The 22,279-nt window shown below is 44.6% G+C and overlaps 3 protein-coding genes across 6 annotated transcripts; 2 read left to right on the plus strand and 1 right to left on the minus strand.

Annotated features, from left to right (window-relative positions):
- Window positions 1–1,384: 1,384 nt before the first annotated feature.
- Window positions 1,385–6,855, plus strand: LOC109989552 (tumor necrosis factor ligand superfamily member 14-like). 2 transcript variants are annotated; one of them, XM_020641344.3, is made up of 7 exons: window positions 1,385–1,502; window positions 1,905–2,164; window positions 3,405–3,485; window positions 3,564–3,597; window positions 4,175–4,243; window positions 4,315–4,552; window positions 4,641–6,855. In XM_020641344.3, exons 2-7 carry the CDS (start codon window positions 1,967–1,969, stop codon window positions 4,867–4,869), a joined length of 849 nt encoding a protein of 282 aa, XP_020497000.1. In that variant the 5' UTR covers window positions 1,385–1,502; window positions 1,905–1,966; the 3' UTR covers window positions 4,870–6,855. The 2 variants fall into 2 exon arrangements, with proteins under 2 accessions (XP_020497000.1, XP_020496998.1); XM_020641342.3 differs by having other exon boundaries at window positions 1,411–1,502; window positions 1,889–2,164.
- Window positions 6,856–9,159: 2,304 nt separating this feature from the next.
- LOC109989555 (uncharacterized) lies at window positions 9,160–11,946 on the minus strand. Its single transcript, XM_020641351.3, has 3 exons — window positions 11,053–11,946; window positions 10,925–10,958; window positions 9,160–10,216 (listed from the first exon to the last, which is right to left on the minus strand). The coding sequence occupies exons 1-3, from the start codon at window positions 11,293–11,295 to the stop codon at window positions 9,837–9,839; spliced, it is 657 nt and encodes a 218-aa protein (XP_020497007.1). The 5' UTR covers window positions 11,296–11,946; the 3' UTR covers window positions 9,160–9,836.
- A 3,233-nt stretch (window positions 11,947–15,179) lies between these two features.
- On the plus strand, window positions 15,180–21,653 carry LOC109989554 (phospholipid phosphatase 3). 3 transcript variants are annotated; one of them, XM_020641346.2, is made up of 6 exons: window positions 15,180–15,647; window positions 18,884–19,041; window positions 19,122–19,405; window positions 19,724–19,781; window positions 20,690–20,866; window positions 20,947–21,653. In XM_020641346.2, the coding sequence occupies exons 1-6, from the start codon at window positions 15,542–15,544 to the stop codon at window positions 21,043–21,045; spliced, it is 882 nt and encodes a 293-aa protein (XP_020497002.1). In that variant the 5' UTR covers window positions 15,180–15,541; the 3' UTR covers window positions 21,046–21,653. The 3 variants fall into 3 exon arrangements, with proteins under 3 accessions (XP_020497002.1, XP_020497004.1, XP_020497001.1); XM_020641348.2 differs by having other exon boundaries at window positions 15,180–15,736; window positions 20,690–21,653; XM_020641345.2 differs by having other exon boundaries at window positions 20,690–21,653.
- The last annotated feature ends 626 nt before the right edge of the window (window positions 21,654–22,279 follow it).

Genomic DNA, 22,279 nt, shown 5'->3' on the forward strand with positions numbered 1-22,279 from the left:
TGTAGGCACAGTAACTTCAGTCTGACGCAAATGACAGGAGATGTAATCCGGTTCAAAACGTTTAATAAAGAAAAATAAAACTCAAATTACAGTCCGTCACACAGTAGAAAAACTATATGCTCCCGTGCCTGCCGCAGCTCAAAGCATCAATCAACTGCGCACATGACTCACCAAATTAAAGGTCCAATATGCAAATTTTATCAGGGAGGGAGCATAAATGATATTAACCAACATGAGTTTGTTTTTAAATCTTTTAACATTGTTTCCCTGGTATGCACATGAAATAACATGAAATTATAAATGATGCATCATATTTTAAATTAACTTAAATTCTCATCTTGTTAGAGAGGAGGTAACAATGAGAGGAAGCACAATGCACAATGGAAATCTATGACCATCACAGATTGTATCAGATATTCCTGAAGTGGAATTAGAGTAGTGGGACGCTGGGAGCAATACAACTCAGGCCAAACCAGAAGACCTGTGTGAGGGGAAGAAAGAGGGGAAGCCATAGACTCATAGTGGTGCAACTCTTAAACCAAGCGGTGACTGTAAGAATGGGAGGAAGGCATTCAGAAGAGGAAGCTTTCAGGTAATCAGGGTGTCACTTGAGCTGACGCTTTCTTCACTTTGTTCAGTCCTCTTTCATCATCTTCAATCAATGCAGGTCATCAATCTCAAGTTCCTCAAAACAGAAGAAAAGACAAACGTTGCTCTCCTGACAGGGCGCTTTGTGAGGGACAGAGTGACAGAGCTTACAAGTGAGAGTGACACTAACCAGTGTGTGTGAATCTGTGTGTGATAGTTCAAAGCTGCGGGTGATAGTACAAAGCAGCGGGTGATAGTACAAAGCTGCGGGTGATAGTTCAAAGCAGTGGGTGATGGTGCTGTGGGTGAAGTCTTAAGTGCAAAATGATCAGCTTGGCTCAAAGTCAAACCCGGCCTCCATAAACACTTTTCTGTTTCGTCCTTTTGACATCACACTGCAGGACTCAACAAGATGAAAAAAATGTTCCAAATGCACAGCTGCTAAACATGAAACAGTTTTACATGATTATTAGAAAACAGTAGCAGGCTAAATACTCAAACAGAACATTGTGATGAATGTAAAAAAGGAAGTGTCAGCTGAGGGATGATAAGTGTCTTTAGAAGTGTTAGGGAGTGTCCCAACCACACACATGTACACACACACTCACATACACACACATACACACACACACACGCACATGTACACACACATACACAAACACACATGCACATGTACACACACACACACGCACACACACACAAACACACACATACACACACACATACGCACACACGCGCGCACACACACACACACACACACACACACACTACTCACTCTCTCTCTTTCTGTCTCTCTGTTTTGCCTCTTCCTCTAGTCATCTTCATTTCCTCCTTACATGCTCGTAAAGTAATATCAGAGAGAGCAGACGTGTAGCTGAGAGAGTTGAGGGAGGACAGATCTGATGTCTTTAAAGGTGAGACACAACTCAGAAAATGTTTTCACACTTATTTCATGTTTCTCTGCGTTTGGTTGTTTGGTTGAGCTGCCACAAAACATCCAAGATAACCTTTCTAAAATTCTTACAACACTTTAAAAGTTTCACTTCACTTTTGGACCTCTTAGAGCTAATGATCTGCGTGTGTGTGTGTATGGGTGTGTGTACCTGTCTGTGTGTGTATGTATGTGTGTGTGTGTATGTGTGTGTGTACCTGTCTGTGTGTGTGTGTCCGGGGGCGGGGGGGGGGGGGGGGGGGGGGTTAGGGGCATCCTGCATGCCTTGTACCTGTCAGATCTCCTGAGGTCACATGTGTCACGTCTGTCTCTCTGATTTTTCTGTGGTATGTTTTTAATGTCTCCCAGTCTGTGTCTCTTTCAGTGTTTCTTCATCGCCCCTTAACGATCGGCCCTAACGTCCCAGGTGGAGCGGCACCAGGTGGGATGGCAGAAGCCTGTGTGGCTTCAAGGCCTCAGGTGTTTGTGGTGGACAGCCAGGCCAGCTACGTCTCGGCACCTGTGGGGAAGAAGCGGAGGTGGGAGAAAGTGGGCCAGAAGTGTCTGCTCATGCTATTGGGACTCGTCGTGTTTGGACTTGTTGTTCAGGGCTGTTTAATCCACAATCTCTACCAAAAAACAGAGGTGAGCCTGTCGTCTACATGAATGTGTGTGTGTAGAAGAAAAGAAACCTCAGCATGTAAATTGGAAACTCCTGAAGCTGAGAATTCCCCTTTCTTTCTCTTCGTCATGACACATTAAACATGTTAATATGTGGTTTAAACTACAAGTCAGTCAGGACGACTGTGAGTTTTACTTCCTTTTTCTATTCTACTCTCTCTCTGTCTCTCTCTCTGTCTCTCTGCAAAAATCCTGCAGTTCCTTGAGTGTCCACTAGAGGCTGGCTGCAGAAGCACAGGAAGTCACATAAACCCTTTTCACACATACGGAAATCTGAAACACTCCAGAGATTAGTCTACCCGGAGGGTCTTTAGGCTATGTGTGAATGCAAACAGCCGCATTTTTCGCGTGGACTTTACCTGGAGTTTATCCGGCCAGACCCCTTCCGCGTTGTTTATTTACGTCACGTCTTACGTCTCACGTCCCCCTCCCCTCTGACAGGGAAAGTCCAACGCTTTGAGGAGCATATGTGAACGGCTAGGTCGGGAGAATCTCCGGAGAAGTCCTCCTGTAAATATCCAGATATTATCCGGAGTGCATCTGTGAAAACGGCTTTCCACACCCATTCTAAAAAGCCTGTTTTTACAGCAGAGATTAACATGTTTACAGCCTGGTTCAAAAAACCAAATAAGTCTGATGAGCTCATGTCTCGATCCGCACACACTTCACGGGGGGGGGGGTGAATGTTTTGATGACTCATCAGTTTTGATTTGATGAAGGATAAGAGTTATTCACTATAAGGCTTGTAGCTGTTTGTTAGCAGGCTGAAGTCCGCCTCTTTGCCTGTTTCTAGCTTGAACAGAAGTTACAATAGTGTTTGCAACATGACCAACGCCGTCATTGGGTACAAAATCCCCGGGTAACCTTGGTAACCAGTACGACAATGTTGTTTTCAGAGAACAGTTTTTACTGATGTTACCTTCCCTGGTCCCTGATTCGTCTTGGATCTGCCACGACTGAAAGAAATCCTGTGTGGACCAAACAGCCACATCATAAACACAATGTGAGCTGAAGGATTCCTCGCTCAAGTTAACGCCACAATGTTTCTCTCAGCGTGATTTCAAATGTAGACAAACTGTTTTTAGTTCAAAGCAAATGGTTTTTATTTGACAGTGCAGCTTTAATTCATGATATATAACTTCCTGTGTACTTGTGAGTTCTTGCACACTGAATGCTCCCTGGTTTCTCGTTCCTCTCCCTGCAGGCCTTCTCTCTCTGCAGGTCTCATCCTCTCTGCCAGAACCTGTCAGACCCCGGATCATACCCCCCATCATCCGGCCTGCAGGTAAGGATGAGAGTCATGGACTTACACTAAGACACTGCCTGATACGTGCTGGACCTTAAAGTCTCGTTTGTGTTTCAGGACGGCATCATACTGAGTCGAGTGGGATCTGAAGGTACTTACATGTGAATACACATGAATCTTAAAGCAAAGCTCCAGTGAGGAGATCTCTGAAACACACTGACGCTTTAATACGAGTGACCCCTCAGTGCAGAAGCAGAAAGATAGAAGAATACAGACATGAGTCTGCATGTTAATGAAGAATAAGAAAGATTATTAAAGTTGACAGCTCAGAGAGTGAAAGACAATAAGCAACATGAACAGAGATCAGCTCTAGATTCTGAATCTTACACCGTTTAGAGGGAGGAGTTATAAGGTTTGATGTCCACGGCCAGGGATGACCTCCTGTGTAGGGGGCGGGATGACACGCAGCTTAGACAGCGCCCTCCTCTCTGACATGGCCGCAGCAGTTCAACGCAACATTTACACATCAACAGGAAAAAATCAGCAACCAAATGAGAGATAGCACTTTGTCCACAGGGGCGCCAAAATCAACCCAGAGCAGGAGCTTTAATTGCAGATACCCCACGATTTACGAGTTGAAAGATATTTGTAGACCTTCACCCATCAAAAGATGTAGAAATCTTATAAATCCACATGAATCTTTATCTGCTGATTGACTTTTGGAACAGCGTCCAATCAGATTTCATCGATGGATCAAACGGAGGAGGTACAGCAGAGACCCTTCGCTCACTTGACGGGTGAGAGCTCTCGTCACACTTGAAGACACGATTCAGTCTTTTCTTCCTCTTATTGCTCGTCTTTGTTCCAGGATCCAGTAAGACCGTAGACCAGCACCATGTGGTGCAGTGGATGACGAATGTTGGGGAAACCATCACCCACAAAATGGGCTACGAAGACGGTCGGTTGCTGGTGGAGGAGGAAGGTTTCTACTACCTTTACTCCAAAGTGACCATCGGTGCTGAAGAAGACTGTTTGTTCTTCCAGCACGAAGTCCTGAAAGACATCAAAGCGTACGGAAAACCCATCCAACTAATGAAGTCCAAAAGGTTGGTCAGGGTTCTTGTTACTCATTGGTATTAGCATAGCATAGCATTTCTTCATTAAGCTAACTGACTTTGTGACTGGTTCCCGTAGAGTCCGATGCTGGACTCACAGATTTTCAGAGGACACATCTCCGAGTGGGGAGGAGTCGTGGAACAGCTTCCTGGCGGGGATCTTTCACCTGCAGAGTGGAGACAAAGTTTACGTCAAACTGGACAGCAAGAAGAAGGAGCCCCTGGCCCCCGGGGACAACCTGATGGGGGCCTTTATGATATACCCCTGTGGTGTAACTACTCCGTGCCCGACTCAGAGGCCACATTGACACAAAACGTTTGTTTCTTCAGCAATAACTATAAAGTGACCTCATGCAAACACAAAGACCTGGGGGGGAGGGGGGGTGTACCTTACAGGCGTGTATATGGTTTGTATTTATTCTGTTTACATAAAATGTGTGTGTTATCAAAATTTATGAGAATAAGAGATTTATTAACACCTGCTGTTTGGAGACAACGAGACACACAACACACACACACACACACACACACACACACACACACACACACACACACACACACACACACACACACACACACACACACACACAATACAACAACAAATGGAAACTCCTTTCAGTCTGTAAGAGGATAGAAATGGATAAATCAGTGTAACAGAAACACAAAGAACAGCTTGTTTTCATCTCAATACATTGCAGTGTTTTGTTCACCTCTGGGTTACTATACACTGACACTGTCATACAGCACTACAATTTCCCCTGAGCTTCCTGCATCCTATTTGACTCAATGTGAGGAGCAACAAGATATTGAACACCTGTACTGGCTATGTACTGCTTATCTCATCTTTCCATAGATGATAGGCTAACTGATGGAGATGTAAACTGTCATTATTGTGACACTAATGACTCACAGATCATTAATTCATTGGCTGCACTTCCACCAACCTCACTTTCTTTAACATAGTATTATCAAGTATACAATGATCCAGCAGGTCTCAGTTGGAGCTGGGGTGGTCGTGTGAAGATATCACCATGAAGCTGTTGGGCCTCAGCCATGTGTGCTGGACAAAGGACTCAGGCCTGCATCGCAGTTCTCAGGCCTGACTAGAGTTGTTTTGGAGGGAACTATACAAAGGAGTCTTAGCCCAGCACCCCCCAACAGCAACTAACAAATAGGTGTGAAAAGTAGGGATGTGGGGGGTTTCTGAATTCTCTATCCTCATTGGAGGAGGCCTGAGGTTAACCCACAGGCAGTTCCAGTTTTTAAAATCAATCGCCAGGCATTGCTCAATTTTGGGCGCAATCAGATGCTATCAGGTTTGAGCAAAAAGAAGAGTTTCCTTCCTTTAATTTTTCGTAAGACATCATTGAACGCAACTGGTAAGGAGCGCTGAAGAAAGCCCACTGACCCCTGAATCCATAAGGACACATAAAGAACTCGACTCCTGCAACCAGAAGACCCTAGAGCAGTGCTCTGGTCGATGATCTGAATCCTGCTACCCTCCTCCTACATCAGCCACGAAGGAAACCTGCCTGAATCTGTGGATTTAATATTCAACAGATTGAAGATCCAACCAACTTTGCAACGATCACCAGGAGTTACCCCAAGTAAGAGCTTTGGTCTGGGCAGAAATAGTTTCAGAAATAGTTATGTTTCTTTTATAACAATTATCAGTGGTTACACTGAACAATTATCAGTGGTTACACTGATAATTGGTACTGATCTGGTATCAGTGGTTACACTGATAATTGTGCATCATTGTTGACGAGACATCACATTCTGTTTATTATCTGTTGTAAGCTGCTGCATTTGTTTTATTGTGATGAACCGCTGTGTTCGCCTTCTTTACCTTCAGGCAACGGCTTTCACAATCAGAAAGACCAGTGTACCCGCTGTTGAATCAAAGTCCGGCCACTGTCTTTCTGGTGTTTAAGTAACAGTTACTGAACTCAGCTCAGAGAGCTCAAACTATTTCCTTTGTTGTCCACCATTTTGTACCCATGTGACGAAGCCACATGGTGCATTGTCTCTCTCCACCATCTTGTTTTCTCTCTCTCTCTCTCCCTCATCCACACACACACACACACACACACACACACACACACACACACACACACACACGCACATACACACACACACACACACACACACAACTACACTTTTACACCTCATTCACAAGTTTTGCTTGATAATGTTTGATTTCTTAGATTAGTTTGTATAGTTATTTGTTTGATTGAGTTTCATTGATTTTGGATTGATGTTGCTTTGTTTAAATAAATTCTGTTATAATTTAAGAGAGCAGTTGTTTGTGATTACTGGTGTATTTGCATTGTGATATAAGCTGGGTGCGAGGGCTTTGTGTACGGATTTCACTCCTTCAATTTATTAAATATAGTTACTAATTATTAATAATATTAGTAATTAAGTAACTAATTTATTTATTTGTGATATTTTGGTTATATTTCCCTGATTTCAGGGTGGTGCCCCCAAGTTGATTAAACATAGTTTAATGATATTGTTATTTATATTAATAATAGTTAAATATAATTATTAAAGAATATAACCAAAGTTGACTAGATAAAACCCCAACAAAGCCATACAACTGAGCACATTAAGTCCCTGTCTCCTGCAGCAGGACAACATCCTTAACCTCCTGACTGGTGTCCCTCACTGCAGTAGACCACAGGAATCTGCTCTGCTGGTAGATCAGACCACAGCAGCCGTCCCACCATGGTCCCTTGTGACTTTCTGCAAACACAATCGCAACAGATAGATGAGTGGGCAGTTCTCTGAAGGTATCAAGGAGTCACAGCTAGTGTGCTTAATGTACCACCTACAGTAAGCACAGACTGCTACTACTCCGATGTAGACCTCTTCTCTTCCTCTGACCATACTGCTCATATCTCAGATATCAGCACTAACACTGTCCCTGCTCTGCACCGTATATGAACTATGATGCAGGATGTGAACTCACCTGGTAACACTTCTATTTGTATCGTACATGCAGGTTTCTTAATAATAAGTGTGCTGCACGTTTTTGCACTGTTGTGACTAACATTATAGTGTGTATGCTGTACAGACTTTTAATATTGTCTGCTTCTGATGTTGGACCCCTGCTGAGGCGGCAGTAGCTCAGTCTGTAGGGACTTGGGTTGGGAACCGGAGGGTCGCCAGTTCAAGTGCAAGTGCATGTCCACAGGATCCTGTTTGTGCATGTGTATATTTCAGCCTATGTGTGTGTTGCATGATTAACAGAGTGTAAAAACAGAATTTCCCCTTGCAGGGATTGCTGAAAGTAAAATCTTAAATCTCTCCTCTCAAACACACAAACAGGCTGTGTGTACGTGTGTGTGAGTCTGTATGCAGGATGTGGTCGAGGAGGACGCACTAAGGGGAGGATGGAGTAGGTGCTAAGGTCGGTGTGGCTGACTCAGCTCTTCTTGCAGCGCTCAACGGAAATTTTCACTTTGTCATCATGTCTTCTTGTCTCTCGTCACCGTGTCTCGTTGTTTCTCAATGTCTCTCGTTGTCACCGTGTCTCGTTGTCTCTCGTCACATCTCTCATTGTTTCTCGTTGTCTCATTGTCACCGTGTCTCGTTGTCACCGTGTCTCGTTGTCACTGTGTCTCGTTGTCTCTCATTGTCGAGTGGAAACGAAGATGTGCGAATCACAAAGCAGCTCGGAAAACGAGAGTTCTTCAGCAAGGAGGGAAAATTGTCATGGAATGCATGTGGGGAAAAGAAAGATGAATAGTAAAGCATGAAGAGTTTGAAGTGTGAGGACAGGTTGTCATGGAGACGGCTTGACTGACAGGTAACCACAGCAACGTCTCTCGTTGTCACCGTGTCTCATTGTCACCGTGTCTCATTGTCTCTCATTGTCACCATATCTCGTTGTCTCTCATTGTCGAGTGGAAACGAAGATGTGCGAATCACAAAGCAGCTCGGAAAACGAGAGTTCTTCAGCAAGGAGGGAAAATTGTCATGGAATGCATGTGGGGAAAAGAAAGATGAATAGTAAAGCATGAAGAGTTTGAAGTGTGAGGACAGGTTGTCATGGAGACGGCTTGACTGATAAGTAACCACAGCACCGTATCGAGAGCTAAAACATTGGGGTCATTTCCTGAAACTCTGACAACATCAGTCAAACAAACACACAACAAGATGGAGGATAAAGTTCATATAGTGTTTGACTTTCTCTCCTCTCAGTTTTTGTGTTATAAAGTTCTAACCTGCTGCGTCATGAACACGACTTGATTTTCCCTTGACGTCTGCGCCGTGACTTTATGTAAGAGTGGAGCAATGCTGCTGTTTTCTTTTCTAAACCGCTCTTGAAGGTAAACAAACAGGATGTGGTGAACATGCTTCCTGTTCTTGACTGGTAACAAACTTTCCCTCACCTTCACAGTCTTAGTATATATTCCTTTTGTTCTCTTTCACACTCGTCACTCTCCACAACTCACAACAAAGCCTTGCTCTTCTTCATCGTACCACGTAATACGACCACAACAACATGACTCTTTATCGTTTCTATCTTTAATATGACCACAACATGACTCTTCATCATTTCTATCTTTAATACGACCACAACAACATGACTCTTTATCGTTTCAATCTTTAATACGACCACAACAACATGACTTTTTATCGTTTCCATCTTTAATACGACCACAGTCACAAACATTCAGTTTTAGTTTGTCCACAGGACTTACTTATTCTTACTGAACTAAATATTTTACAAATGTGGTTTCTAATCATCCTGTTCGTGTTCTCTGATATACACATAAATCATATAAATCAAACACTAACGAGCCATTTATAAAATGACAGCAGAGCTGAAGAATCACATCAGCCTCATGTTTGCACAAATGTAGTGACAGCTACATCAACATAGTTTCCATAGCAACATCATAAATAATAAATAAAGGTACATAAATAGTTTCATAAATATAACCTGTAGGAGGTATGTACATATTTCACACAGCTTGGAAAGTGCTCTTTCTTTTCATATACATATACATAAATATATTTATGTACATAAACATATATAGGTAAATAAATATATATCAGTATTTATATCTGAGGAATATTTTCGTAATAAATATCTGTTTTCCTGCAGAGCCTCGTCTTTAGGGTTCTTCTTTAGTTTGCAGAGTCCTCGTCATAGCTTTGAATCCTGCTCGAGCAGCTGCACATTTCAGACCCCTGAGACTTTTAGAGAACAGAATCTGCTGAGATCTGACTCTTGGGGGTACAAGATTGGATTTCAGAGTCCTTATGAGTCTACCAGGAACATCCCCATTCCTGAACCTTTCAGCTCCAGTTGCCAGTTTTTCAGTCCGCTCTCTGGTACGCTCATCTGAGTGTTCAGTGTCTCATCTTCTATCTGTGTTACTGTCCAGCACTTCTTGCTCACCGCCATCGAGTTCGGGAGCTTCACCTCACAGGTGAGTTTATCGGCCACCTTCACGCTGAGTACACCTTCTCTGCAGTTGTGGGTGCAGGTAAGGTTGAGATTTATGAATATGAAGTAAGTCCCCGGATTCAGGGGCTTCAGCGAGCTCTGCTTTGCATCGAATGAGAATTGACTTCCCACAGATGTTCCAGCTCCATAGTGGACTAGTGCCAAGGGCATGGTGCTGGTCTTCAGCTGGCCTGAAGGGGGAAACAAGCACATGCAATTAAGAGGATGATGTGACTGTGTCTTTAAGGTTGTTATAGTGATGATGTTGTGACTGTCTCTTTAAGGTTGTTATAGTGATGATGTTGTGACTGTCTCTTTAAGGTTGTTACAGTGATGATGTGACTGTCTTTAAGGTTGTTATAGTGATGATGTTACTGTGTCTTTAAGGTTGTTATGGTGATGATGTGACCGTGTCTTTAAGGTTGTTATAGTGATGATGTTACTGTCTTTAAGGTTGTTACAGTGATGATGTGACTGTCTTTAAGGTTGTTATAGTGATGATGTTACTGTGTCTTTAAGGTTGTTATGGTGATGATGTGACCGTGTCTTTAAGGTTGTTATAGTGATGATGTTACTGTCGCTTTAAGGTTGTTATAGTGATGATGTTACTGTCGCTTTAAGGTTGTTATAGTGATGATGTTACTGTGTCTTTAAGGTTGTTATAGTGATGATGTTACTGTGTCTTTAAGGTTGTTATAGTGATGATGTGACTGTGTCTTTAAGGTTGTTATAGTGATGATGTGACTGTGTCTTTAAGGTTGTTATAGTGATGATGTGACTGTGTCTTTAAGATTGTTATAGTGATGATGTTACTGTGTCTTTAAGGTTGTTATAGTGATGATGTGACTGTCTCTTTAAATTTGTGACATCAGAAGTTGTAGTGATGATTTAAGACTTACTTGATGTGGCGACCAGAGAAGCAAAGTTCTGCATCTGTAGATGAAGGAGGAAAAGAGAAATCTGGATGTTTACATGTGAAGGAGAAGAACAATCAGTGCAGATTATTTTATTAAAGATTTGTTTTTACCTTGTATGTTGGGTTGGGTCTGTCTCCTGTCCGTTCTGATGTGTCAGGGTGAACAGGCGGCCTTCTTGAGTCCAGACTGGACCGCAGCTTGGCCAAACATATCAGTCCACCGGCAGCCACAGCTGTGAGAGCCACGAACAAGAAAACGATGGAAACAATGAGAAACACGTCCAGGCAGCGTCCACGCCGGCGCCCACTTTCCTGCAGAGACTCTGCGTCCATGTGTGAGTTCTGGTGTCCCATTAACTGGCAGTAAGGTGCCTGGGCCGGGCAGAGGGTCCACAGTGTCCAGGATCCACAGTGTCCAGTCTCTGTCAAGGACACCTGTGGAGGATGTACAGGTGATCCAGGTGTTCTGAGGTCTCCTCCACTAGACTAGACCCAGTCCTGGTCTCCTTCAGACTGTGTGCAGTGAGAGTCCTCCTGTTGTGACCCGGCACAGTCCTGGTCTCCTTCAGACTGTGTGCAGTGAAAGTCCTCCTGTTGAGACTCGACAGAGTCCTGGTCTCCTTCAGACTGTGTGCAGTGAAAGTCCTCCTGTTGAGACTCGACAGAGTCCTGGTCTCCTTCAGACTGTGTGCAGTGAAAGTCCTCCTGTTGAGACTCGACAGAGTCCTGGTCTCCTTCAGACTGTGTGCAGTGAGAGCCATGAAGTCTTTTATAGTCTAAAGAGTCTGCGTTCAGTTTCAGGGTTGAAGGAAAAACGCGGAAGTCATGGGTTTCCCACTCTGACAGTTTTCTGCTTTGTGTGTGTGGGTGGAAAGCGAAAGACACAAGCTGCCTCCAGCTTTACATTACGACACTCTCACTCTCTCTCTCTCTGTCTCTCTCTCTCGCTTCTCTCTCTCTCTCTCTCTCTCTCTCCCTCCCTCTCTCTCTCTTTCTCTCTCTCTCTCTCTCTCTCTTACAGTCTGTCTCTCTCTCTCTCTCTCTTTCAGTCTGTCTCTCTCTCTCTCTCTCTCTCTCTCTCTTTCAGTCTGTCTCTCGCGCTCTCTCTCTCTCTCTTTCAGTCTGTCTCTCTCTCTCTTTCTTTCTCTCGTTCAAAACAAACAGGTGTGTGTGTGTGCTCGTGCCTGCCCCACCTGTCAGGTATGCTGAGATAAGGCGGTTTCATCATCAGTCTGAAAACAGCTCTCAGCGTTGCTGACTCAGGTTTATATACCTCGAGCGTTTGTCAGCTGGTTGTCCAATCAGATGGCTTCAAATCTGAACATAAAATTACCCTTACCCTGGAATAAAGCCAGGAGGTGGGGTTCCCCACATCACCTGTGTGTGTGTGTGTGTGTGTGTGTGTGTGTGTGTGTGTGTGTGTGTGTGTGTGTGTGTGTGTGTGTGTGTGTGAGAGAGTCTGTTATCTACTCTTTGTAATATGGTAAGGTCTGATTGATTGATCTTCCTTTAGGGCCTTTAGTGATGGTGTAATAATGAGTGAGGGCTTTCCATCCTGCAAGAGACGTGAGTTGGGATTTAACACAAAAAAATAAAAGGATCAGCTGATGAAAGTCGGACAAGAGGGGAATGTTTGTGGTTATGTGAAGGGGAAGTGTTCCAATAAGGACAAACAGGAAGTGATGATCACTGTCGACACTTACAGGAGAAGCTGTAAGGTCACAGCTTCAAAGCTGATGATATCATCATCCTCATAAAACACAAACACATTTCACACGATAGCCAATCAATGAGTAGAAGGCCGCCTCTAAAGGTAAGACAGTAAGCGTCACACCTGACTTTCAGAAGAAAATCCAAAGCAGAGGATTCTGACAAAGGAAAAGGTGACTCTGCCCCTACTCAAACCTGATAAAGACCCTGCCCCCAATCCCTCATCAACACAAACACAAAGGTGATGAGTAAGGTACTGACATCACAAATCCGGCTTTATTAAAGACACTCATCCAACAATCCAATATACAAGTCTTCAACAATCTGACAACAGGAGGGAAGGAACATTAAATATACACAGGTAATCAGACACAGGTGAGACTAAAGACACAGGTGAGACTAATGACACAGGTGAGACTAAAGACACAGCTGAGACTAGTGACACAGGTGAGTCTAAAGACACAGGTGAGACTGAAGACACAAGTGAGAAATAGACCAAATCATGAAAGAACCCCCCCCCCCACCCCCCACCAGAAACGGATTCCAGACGACCCTAAAATGTCTCATGGTAACACAAACCAGAGTGGGCAGAGGGGGTCTGGAGGAGGGACTCAGGACTTTCAGGCGGAAGGCCTGGAGGCAAAGCATGAGGCCATAATAGTTCATGAGGGTGGCCAGGAGACCTTCCAAACACAGAGATCAGTTCAGGGGGGCAGCCCGGAGCCCAACCAAATGTGCAGACCACTTCAAGGGGGCGACCAGGAGGTTTAAGCCTGGCCTCTGACATCGACAAAGGATTCCACAGGACCTCAGACAAGGAAACGGGTGTGGGTTCAGAGGACACAGGAGTCAACCTGACCGCTGAGGGGGAACCAGGAGAACCAAGAGTCAGCTGGACCAGAACCAGGAGAACCAGGAGTCGTTTTTTCTTCCTGTTGGTTCTTCAGGGGTGGTGAATTTTACCTCCTCCACATTAATTGTATAAATACATGACAGAGTCCCCGTATGACATCATGTGACATTTAAAGGCGCTTTGGTATTCTCCATGAGTGCTGAGAGGAGGATGTGTCTGTGACGGGAAGTATTCATGTGGAGGAGTGAAGGACGGACAAGAGGAAGTACCAAGTTTCAAAACAAGAGCAGAAAATCTGAAAGTGCAAAATAAAAATAACATCCGAGAATTCTGTTCCCTTATGAAACCATCACACAAACATACACACACACACACGCACATGCACACGCACATGCACACACACACACACAAACACACGCACGCGCACGCACGCACACACACACACACACACGCACACGCACGCACACGCACGCACACGCACACACGCACACACATGCACACAGACATAGGATGACAGCAGCTCATTTACATATTTAAAGGTACAGACATAGAAACAGCCTGTTCTGAGCAGGGTTTATAGACATGATCAAATATTTGTTGTTAATATGTTTTGAGGAGCTCTGAGACCTATTTAAACTGAAGAAGATGAGGAGGATATGTCACCTTTAACAGTTTGAGTCATAAGAAGACTGAACAGTTTTAACTTTAGCTAACAGGCCGCAGCGTCTGGGCTGCTGTCGAGGTTTAACTTTTTAATGAAGTATTTTCAGGATTTATATTCTTGTCATCAGAGGAAGTGACAAACAGAATCACTCACATTTTGTGATGTAACGTGACCTTGACCGAGAGACTTCAGTAATGAATTTCCTTATTCTAAAAGTGAATAAATACCAAAAAGAATGAGAGGAAGCCTGTACCAATTATCAGCTGAAGCAAAGGTAAACTACACACACACACACACACACACGCACACAAACCTCTAGACAAACAAACACACACATATTCACGCACACACACTCACACGGTTGGATTTTCTGTGGTCAGATTTGGTTCAGGACAAAAAATAACATCATGGTGACGTTATGGGTTTTCTGTTTTCACTTCACTTCACATTCTGACAAGTTGTCTTGCTCCCCCCCCCCCCGTGGTCTCTCTCTCTCTCCTCTTCCCCGTGTTTCCTCAACAAAAAGAACCAAAACAAAGACGGCTGACCGTCAGCAGAAGGAGAATAAGAAGCTGGAGGTGCTTTTGATGCCCCCTGCAGGAGAGAATCAAAATACAGAAAGAACTTTAAGGTGAGAGAGCGTTTTCAATGTGGTGACATACCCATTTTCAGTAACCACAGAGAATAAGAGACTAAGACCTGATGCAGGTTGATGCTGTCATCACATATAATAATACTAACAATCTTTAGGGGGGGGGGGGCAGAGAGAAAGATACAAAGAGGAGAGAGGGAGAGAGAGAGCGAGAGAGGGGGGAGAGAGAGAGAGAGCGAGAGAGAGGGAGAGAGAGAGGGGGAGAGAGAGAGAGAGCGGAGAGAGGAGAGAGAGAGGGGGGAGAGAGAGGGGAAGAGCGAGAGGAGGGGAGAGAGAGAGAGGAGGGGAGAGAAGGGGGGAGAGAGAGAGAGAGAGGGAGAGAGAAATGGGGGGGGGGGGGAGAATAGAGAGGGGGGGGGGGGAGAGAGAGTGCGGTGACCAGTCCGGAGTTCTCCGTTGCACCGGGCTGCATATGTTGCAGGAGGCGGGACGCATCCTCTCTGGGATGAAATGAAAGATGCCTAAAGAAAACGGTGGACTCTGTCAGCGAGGGTTTTAAACACTGAAGCTTCCTGTGGATTCATCAGCAGGTCAGATCTGATCCATGCTCTCTCTCCATGCTCTCTGATGCCCACACGTTGAACTTGAAGCATTGCTGACATAAAGCTCTCAGTGACCAGCAGGAGGCGCCGGCAGGAGGCAAAGGCTGTCTGCAGGAGGCGAAGGCTGTCTGCAGGAGGCGAAGGCTGTCTGCAGGAGGGGAAGGCTGTCTGCAGGAGGGATGGTGATGGAAAGTGTAGCTGGGAAGAAGCTCCTGGAGATCACTGGACCGGCTTTGTCCCAGAGGAAACTCCTGGTGGGCCTGGACCTGCTGTGCCTCCTCCTGGGTGAATATATGTGAACCTTTTTTTAACAAGCGGCTGATAATCAGGAGCGAGTTCATGACCGCTGACCTCACCTGATGAGTCTGCTCAAAGTGAGTCAAGATTTTAAATCAGAGTTCAAAATGAATCAGTTCATCTGTAACACACACCAAACTGACAAACACCAAACTGAACCACTTTAGTTTGACTTTGAGGGTTTTCACTTTTATGAAGTGACTCAAAAAAAGAGATGTAACGTTGAGTGACGTTAAGTAAAGTATAGTGCTGTAAAGTGATTTGAGTGTTATCAAGTTTTCCCCTCTTTCTTACAGTAGTGAGAATGATATTATTTAATAATTAACTCTTTAATAATCGATTGACTATCAGACATGAATCTTTTTGTATCCTCTTGTATCTGCAGACAGCCAGCAGCAAATACAGTAAACATGGGTGGGGGGGGGGGTTCTGTTCTCCGCTCATGCACGCTCTTTGTTCTCCGCTTGTGCACGCTCTTTGTTCTCCGCTCGTGCACAATCTCGAGCTCTCCGTGCCAACCTGCTCGTGCATTGTGGAGGGAATTTTACAGTTTCCATGACAACCTCCAGTGTTCAGGACAGAGCTGTGCCAGAGGGGGTTATAAATGGTATAAATATATAGCTATATGATCTTCGTGTGTGTGTGTGTGTATGGAGCTATTATTGTGGCAAAACTATTTGAATATGCGTACACAAATCCACAAATACGTAAACTAATCTGCAAATATGCAGGCCAATCTCGAAATATTTACTTATTTATTAATGGCAGTGAACTTTTTCAGCTGTAAATCCTGAAAATACACACAAATGATCACTTACAACTGAGGCGGACCTCTCCATTGGCTGTCATTTTCATTTTACACGTGACTTTTGCAACACTCCTGCCGTGCAAGATCCGCAAATACGTACACATACCTTCAAATGTGTGTGTGACGATCTGCAATCACATTAGTGGGGTTTGTTACCCTGAGCCCAGGCTTGTGTGAGTGTGTCTGTGTGTGTATTGGGGGGGGGGGGGCAGCGTGAGACAGAGACAGTGAGACACACACGCACACACACACGCACACGCACACACACGCACGCACGCACACACACACACACACACACACACACACACACACAGACACACACACACACACAAACACACACACACACACACACACACACACACAGAGACACACGCACATAGTCCACTTGGTTGACATCTTTATTGTAGGAGCCAAAATGCTTATGCTTAAACGTTTTATTGATCCTTGCAAGAAACCCCAACACAACACCGCAAATTTGTATTTGAGTGTAATTCCGACACTGAACAGCAGGTGGAGTCTTGACTTAATGCTGTGCATAAAGCCAAGGCTCCAGGTAATTGGGTTCATGTGTGTTTGGAAGCATATAGTTTTTTTGACCGTGTCGGGTTGACTTGGATGTAACAGTTTATGCTTTATGATGTATTGGACAGAATGGGACATTTATGTGCATAAGTGAACCCCGATCATGAACTATAATAAACAGATTGATGACTCTATTGGAAAAGAGTACCAGACATTTGTTTGTTCCAGGTGCACGCGTCCGGAAATAGTTCCACAACTCACATCTCAGTAAAGACTGTTTTGGACAATATTTTTCAGAGCGTCACACTCCAGACATCCGTATGATCTTCTCCTCATGTTGTTCATGTTTGCTGCAGAATGTCAGAGCCTTTAACTCTTTCTTATTCCATGATGGCACCATAACAAAGGTCGGCTATCATTACACCCGTACTCACACTTTGCATCCACACTGGTGTTAAATGGTGTTACAGCTGTCACACCTTTGTTGGGCCTCAGCCATGTGTGCTGGACAAAGGACTCAGGCCTGTATCGCAGTTCTCAGGCCTGACTAGAGTTGTTTTGGAGGGAACTATACAAAGGAGTCTTAGCCCAGCACCCCCCAACAGCAACTAACAAATAGGTGTGAAAAGTAGGGATGTGGGGGGTTTCTGAATTCTCTATCCTCATTGGAGGAGGCCTGAGGTTAACCCACAGGCAGTTCCAGTCTTTAAAATCAATCGCCAGGCATTGCTTAATTTTGGGCGCAATCAGATGCTATCAGGTTTGAGCAAAAAGAAGAGTTTCCTTCCTTTAATTTTTCGTAAGACATCATTGAACGCAACTGGTAAGGAGCGCTGAAGAAAGCCCACTGACCCCTGAATCCATAAGGACACATAAAGAACTTGACTCCTGCAACCAGAAGACCCTAGAGCAGTGCTCTGGTCGATGATCTGAATCCTGCTACCCTCCTCCTACATCAGCCACGAAGGAAACCTGCCTGAATCTGTGGATTTAATATTCAACAGATTGAAGATCCAACCAACTTTGAAACGATCACCAGGAGTTACCCCAAGAGCTTTGGTCTGGGCAGAAATAGTTTCAGAAATAGTTATGTTTCTTTTATAACAATTATCAGTGGTTACACTGATAATTGGTACTGATCTGGTATCAGTGGTTACACTGATAATTGTGCATCATTGTTGACGAGACATCACATTCTGTTTATTATCTGTTGTAAGCTGCTGCATTTGTTTTATTGTGATGAACCGCTGTGTTCGCCTTCTTTACCTTCAGTCAACGGCTTTCACAATCAGAAAGACCAGTGTACCCGCTGTTGAATCAAAGTCCGGCCACTGTCTTTCTGGTGTTTAAGTAACAGTTACTGAACTCAGCTCAGAGAGCTCAAACTATTTCAAAAGGCAGCCACACGGCTTCCTTTGTTGTCCACCATTTTGTACCCATGTGACGAAGCCACATGGTGCATTGTCTCTCTCCACCATCTTGTTTTCTCTCTCTCTCTCTCTCTCTCTCTCTCTCTCTCTCTCTCTCTCTCTCTCTCTCGCTCCCTCCCCCTCATCCACACACACACATACATAACTACACTTTTACACCTCTTCCACAAGCCTTGCTTGAAAATGTTTGATTGCTTAGATTAGTTTGTAATAGTTATTTGTTGGATTGATGTTTCTTTGTTTAAATAAATTCTGTTATAATTTAAGAGAGCAGTTGTTTGTGGTTACTGGTGTATTTGCATTGTGATATAAGCTGGGTGCGAGGGCTTTGTGTACGGATTTCATGCCTTCAATTTATTAAATACAGTTATTCATTATTAATAATATTAGTAATTAAGTAACTCATTTGAGACTGATTTTAGGGATATTTTGGTTTCCTCTCCTCTCCTCTCCTCTCTGTGCAGCTTCCATTCCTTTCTTTGCCTGTGAGTTGAAAGCAGTGAGTCCTTACAGGAGGGGCTTTATGTGTGGAGACCCCAGCATCACTTATCCCTACCAGCACCGAGAGGCCATATCTGACGAGTTACTCATCAGCGGCGGCATCATCATCACCGGCCTCACTGTGAGCACAGACGTCCTGATTGGCTGTTACAGTATGTGGAGGGAGGTAAAACGACAGCTCTGACTGTTTCCTGCTTTCAGATCACCCTCGGGGAGTGTTACCGGGTCCGTTTCCTCGCCGTCAGCTCCAAGGCCTTCATCAGGAACCTGTATGTGTCGTGTCTGTACAAGGAGCTGGGCTGCTTCCTGTTCGGCTGCTGCGTCGGCCAATCGCTCACTAACATGGCCAAGCTGAGCGTTGGCCGGCTGCGACCTCACTTCCTGTCCGTGTGTGGGGTTACATATGCGTCGCTAAACTGCACACCAGGAACCTACGTCGCCACGGTGAACTGCCGCCAGCCGGACCACCGTTTAGAGGAGGCCAGGTGTGTGTGTGTGTGTGTGTGTGTGTGTGTGCAGAGTAGGGCTGACATGTTTGTTTGATTAAGACTGTAGAGGAACACACACACACACACACTCTGTAGTTTAAGATAAAGGTTGGTGTGAACCAATAAAAACTCAGAATGAAGTCAGATTCTGCCAACACGTTTTTTTCTGCTGTTAAAGAAACACAGACCTGAGCTGACAGCCTCAAGTGGACACTGGAGGAACTGCAGTTTGGCTGTGGTTTAGATTGGATGCTTCTGTTACTTTGATACTCCGTGTTGATGTATACAGTATTTGCGCCTCTGTGTTTTCTTCAGGAAGTCCTTCTTCTCTGGCCACGCCTCCTTCGCCATGTATACAATGCTCTATTTAGCAGTAAGTATTTCTTTCTACTCATTTTTCTACTATAACACATTTTCTGTCTCACTCACATCAACACCAAAAAACATAATTTCACGTGTCTCCAGTTTTCAATTTTGTTATTTGTACAAAATGCAGGCAGAGAGGAAGGGAATAAAGCCGTCCGTCAGTTAGCAGTAGAAACAAGAGAATAAAGGAGTGTGAGGGCACCTTTATTCCCTGTGATCGCTGCACGACCATAGACTGTCTGCACGCCACCTCTACCATCTCCGTGCTCTAATGAACCTGCTGCATTATGTTTCCTGTTCTCCAGTATGTTCTTCTCCACTCTTTAGTTCAGATTGAGAGTCTGTTCAACCACACGTAGCATTGATAGAAAGACACATATTGTCATGATAGAGTCCTATGGAGGACTCTGATGCTTCAGCTGTCACGTCTTGCCTCAGGAGAGGATTTCAGGAGCCGTCCTCACGATGTTATCTAGAAATGTTCACAAGAGCATGTGTGTGAAAACAACTCGAGTGGAGAACGAGACAAACAGATACAGCTTTGTCCTGCAGAGGGAGGAGTCTGACCTCGCCTCACCGCCTCCCCGCTCTCTCTAGTGTGTGTGTGTGTGTGTGTGTGTGTGTGTGTGTGTGTGTGTGTGTGTGTGTGTGTGTGTGTGTGTGTGTGTGTGTGTGTGTGTGTGTGTGTGTGTGTGAGAAAAAAAAAAAAACACTCCTGCATTAACTGGAAACAATCGGCAGACATAAGAGGTAAATATAAGACATATAAGCTAAATCACAAACAATAGAAATCAAAGCTCATGTTTGAGCCAGTTGGGGCGGGGGTGGTCTTTGAGTTGGGGGGTTAAGGTTACACTGGTTAGAGAAAGAAAAAGACCCTGCTGTAGAAATAACATGTTCTGATTGGTCCTCTAGTTTTACCTGCAGGCTCGGCTGACATGGCGAGGGGCTCGGCTGCTCAGGCCCGCACTGCAGTTCTTTCTGGTTCTGCTAGCGGTTTACACCGGTCTGACCCGCATCTCAGACTACAGACATCACCCGTCTGATGTGACAACAGGCTACATACAGGGGGCGCTCACAGCTTACTGGGTGGTCAGTATACACCTGGTTTGTTTTCAGTGTGTGTTCACATGTTGCCGTGTTTATGTTGGTCGTGTGTTTGTTTCTCGCAGGCCTTCCACATCTCGTCCATGTTTAAGAGCATAAGTTCAGATCTGTCCCCGACTGAAACCCTGGACAGCCCCCTGTCCCCCCAACACACTGTCTGCTAGATCCTCCCATACCTGTACCAACATCACCCACCTGCAGCCTGTAGTCCGCTTTGGAGAGATGTGAAGTTTGTGAAACCATTTCCTGTGAAGACAAAGCTCGTACCTCAGCGGGCCGAGCAAGAGAGAGTTTGTTTTGAGGCTCAGAGGACAAGAGATGAAAGCTGAGAGCAAATAAGAGGCGGGCAGGAAGTCTGAGCTCTTGACCCTTCGACCTTTGGACTGACCTCAGCTTCAGATGTGACCTGTGAGAGGAGGCACCCCCCCCCCCTCCCCTCCACTCTCTACGGCACCTGTAAATATAAACAGATTGTATATGGCACTGTTTTAATCACACCTTATTCTTTCTTCAGTTCCCCTTTGATCAGGTAGGAGATCCTGTGTTTTATATGATGTAGCAACACAAAGACAGACGCTGGTGTTCCTAATGTGCTGATAGCTCCTGTTTGTAATACATGCAGTTTATTAATAAGAGAATACACCTAACTCGTGTGTTTGACAGGTCTGCTGCTATTTATCTGACTTCATGTTTATTTTACTAAATGTTGTTGTTAGACTTCTGACCAATCAGAGAGCACAACAGTTATTAAATAAATACGATTAAAAATCAATCTTTGTTTAATTTGTGTCTTTTTAAAGAGGATGTAACAATACTGCCCAACATAATCAAACTAATCAACACAAAAGGGACAAAGTGTTGCTAACGTTAGCACTGCTAGCACTGTGCTTGTTTACAACCAGAGCAGGCCCATTATCCAAAGCTGGGGCCAGTCTATGCCTACAGCCCCATCTAGTGGCGGGCCAACACATTGCAGTTTGAGCATTAGATTTACGATAAATATAAATGTATACATAAATATATTAACAATTATTGATCAGACTAGTGACTCTGATGCTGACCAGTGAGGATATTTAACTGATTAGTCAGCTAAATGAGCAGGTGGTTCTGTCACCTCCTATTGGAGGATATAACACAGGTGTAGTGGTGTTTCTGTCACCTCCTGATGGAGGTTATAACAGAGGTGTAGTGGTGGTTCTGTCACCTCCTGATGGAGGATATAACAGAGGTGTAGTGGTGGTTCTGTCACCTCCTGATGGAGGATATAACAGAGGTGTAGTGGTGGTTCTGTCACCTCCTGATGGAGGATATAACAGAGGTGTAGTGGTGGTTCTGTCACCTCCTGATGGAGGATATAACAGAGGTGTAGTGGTGGTTCTGTCACCTCCTGATGGAGGT

Source organism: Labrus bergylta, chromosome 1 (genome assembly GCF_963930695.1).
Source record: "Labrus bergylta chromosome 1, fLabBer1.1, whole genome shotgun sequence".
NCBI lineage: Eukaryota > Metazoa > Chordata > Actinopteri > Labriformes > Labridae > Labrus > Labrus bergylta.

Excerpts from the sequence above, each read along its gene's own strand:
- LOC109989552 (XM_020641342.3), top strand. Across the intron at positions 3,486-3,563 it reads CCCCATCATCCGGCCTGCAG|GACGGCATCATACTGAGTCG; the intron begins GTAAGGATGAGA and ends TTTGTGTTTCAG. Across the intron at positions 4,244-4,314 it reads ACCCTTCGCTCACTTGACGG|GATCCAGTAAGACCGTAGAC; the intron begins GTGAGAGCTCTC and ends TCTTTGTTCCAG.
- LOC109989555 (XM_020641351.3), bottom strand. The coding sequence starts at position 11,295 with ATGGGACACCAGAACTCACACATGGACGCAGAGTCTCTGCAGGAAAGT. Across the intron at positions 10,959-11,052 it reads GACCCAACCCAACATACAAG|ATGCAGAACTTTGCTTCTCT; the intron begins GTAAAAACAAAT and ends CTTCATCTACAG. Across the intron at positions 10,217-10,924 it reads TTCTCTGGTCGCCACATCAA|GCCAGCTGAAGACCAGCACC; the intron begins GTAAGTCTTAAA and ends TTCCCCCTTCAG.
- LOC109989554 (XM_020641345.2), top strand. The coding sequence starts at position 15,542 with ATGGTGATGGAAAGTGTAGCTGGGAAGAAGCTCCTGGAGATCACTGGA. Across the intron at positions 19,406-19,723 it reads CACCGTTTAGAGGAGGCCAG|GAAGTCCTTCTTCTCTGGCC; the intron begins GTGTGTGTGTGT and ends TGTTTTCTTCAG. Across the intron at positions 19,782-20,689 it reads ATACAATGCTCTATTTAGCA|TTTTACCTGCAGGCTCGGCT; the intron begins GTAAGTATTTCT and ends TTGGTCCTCTAG.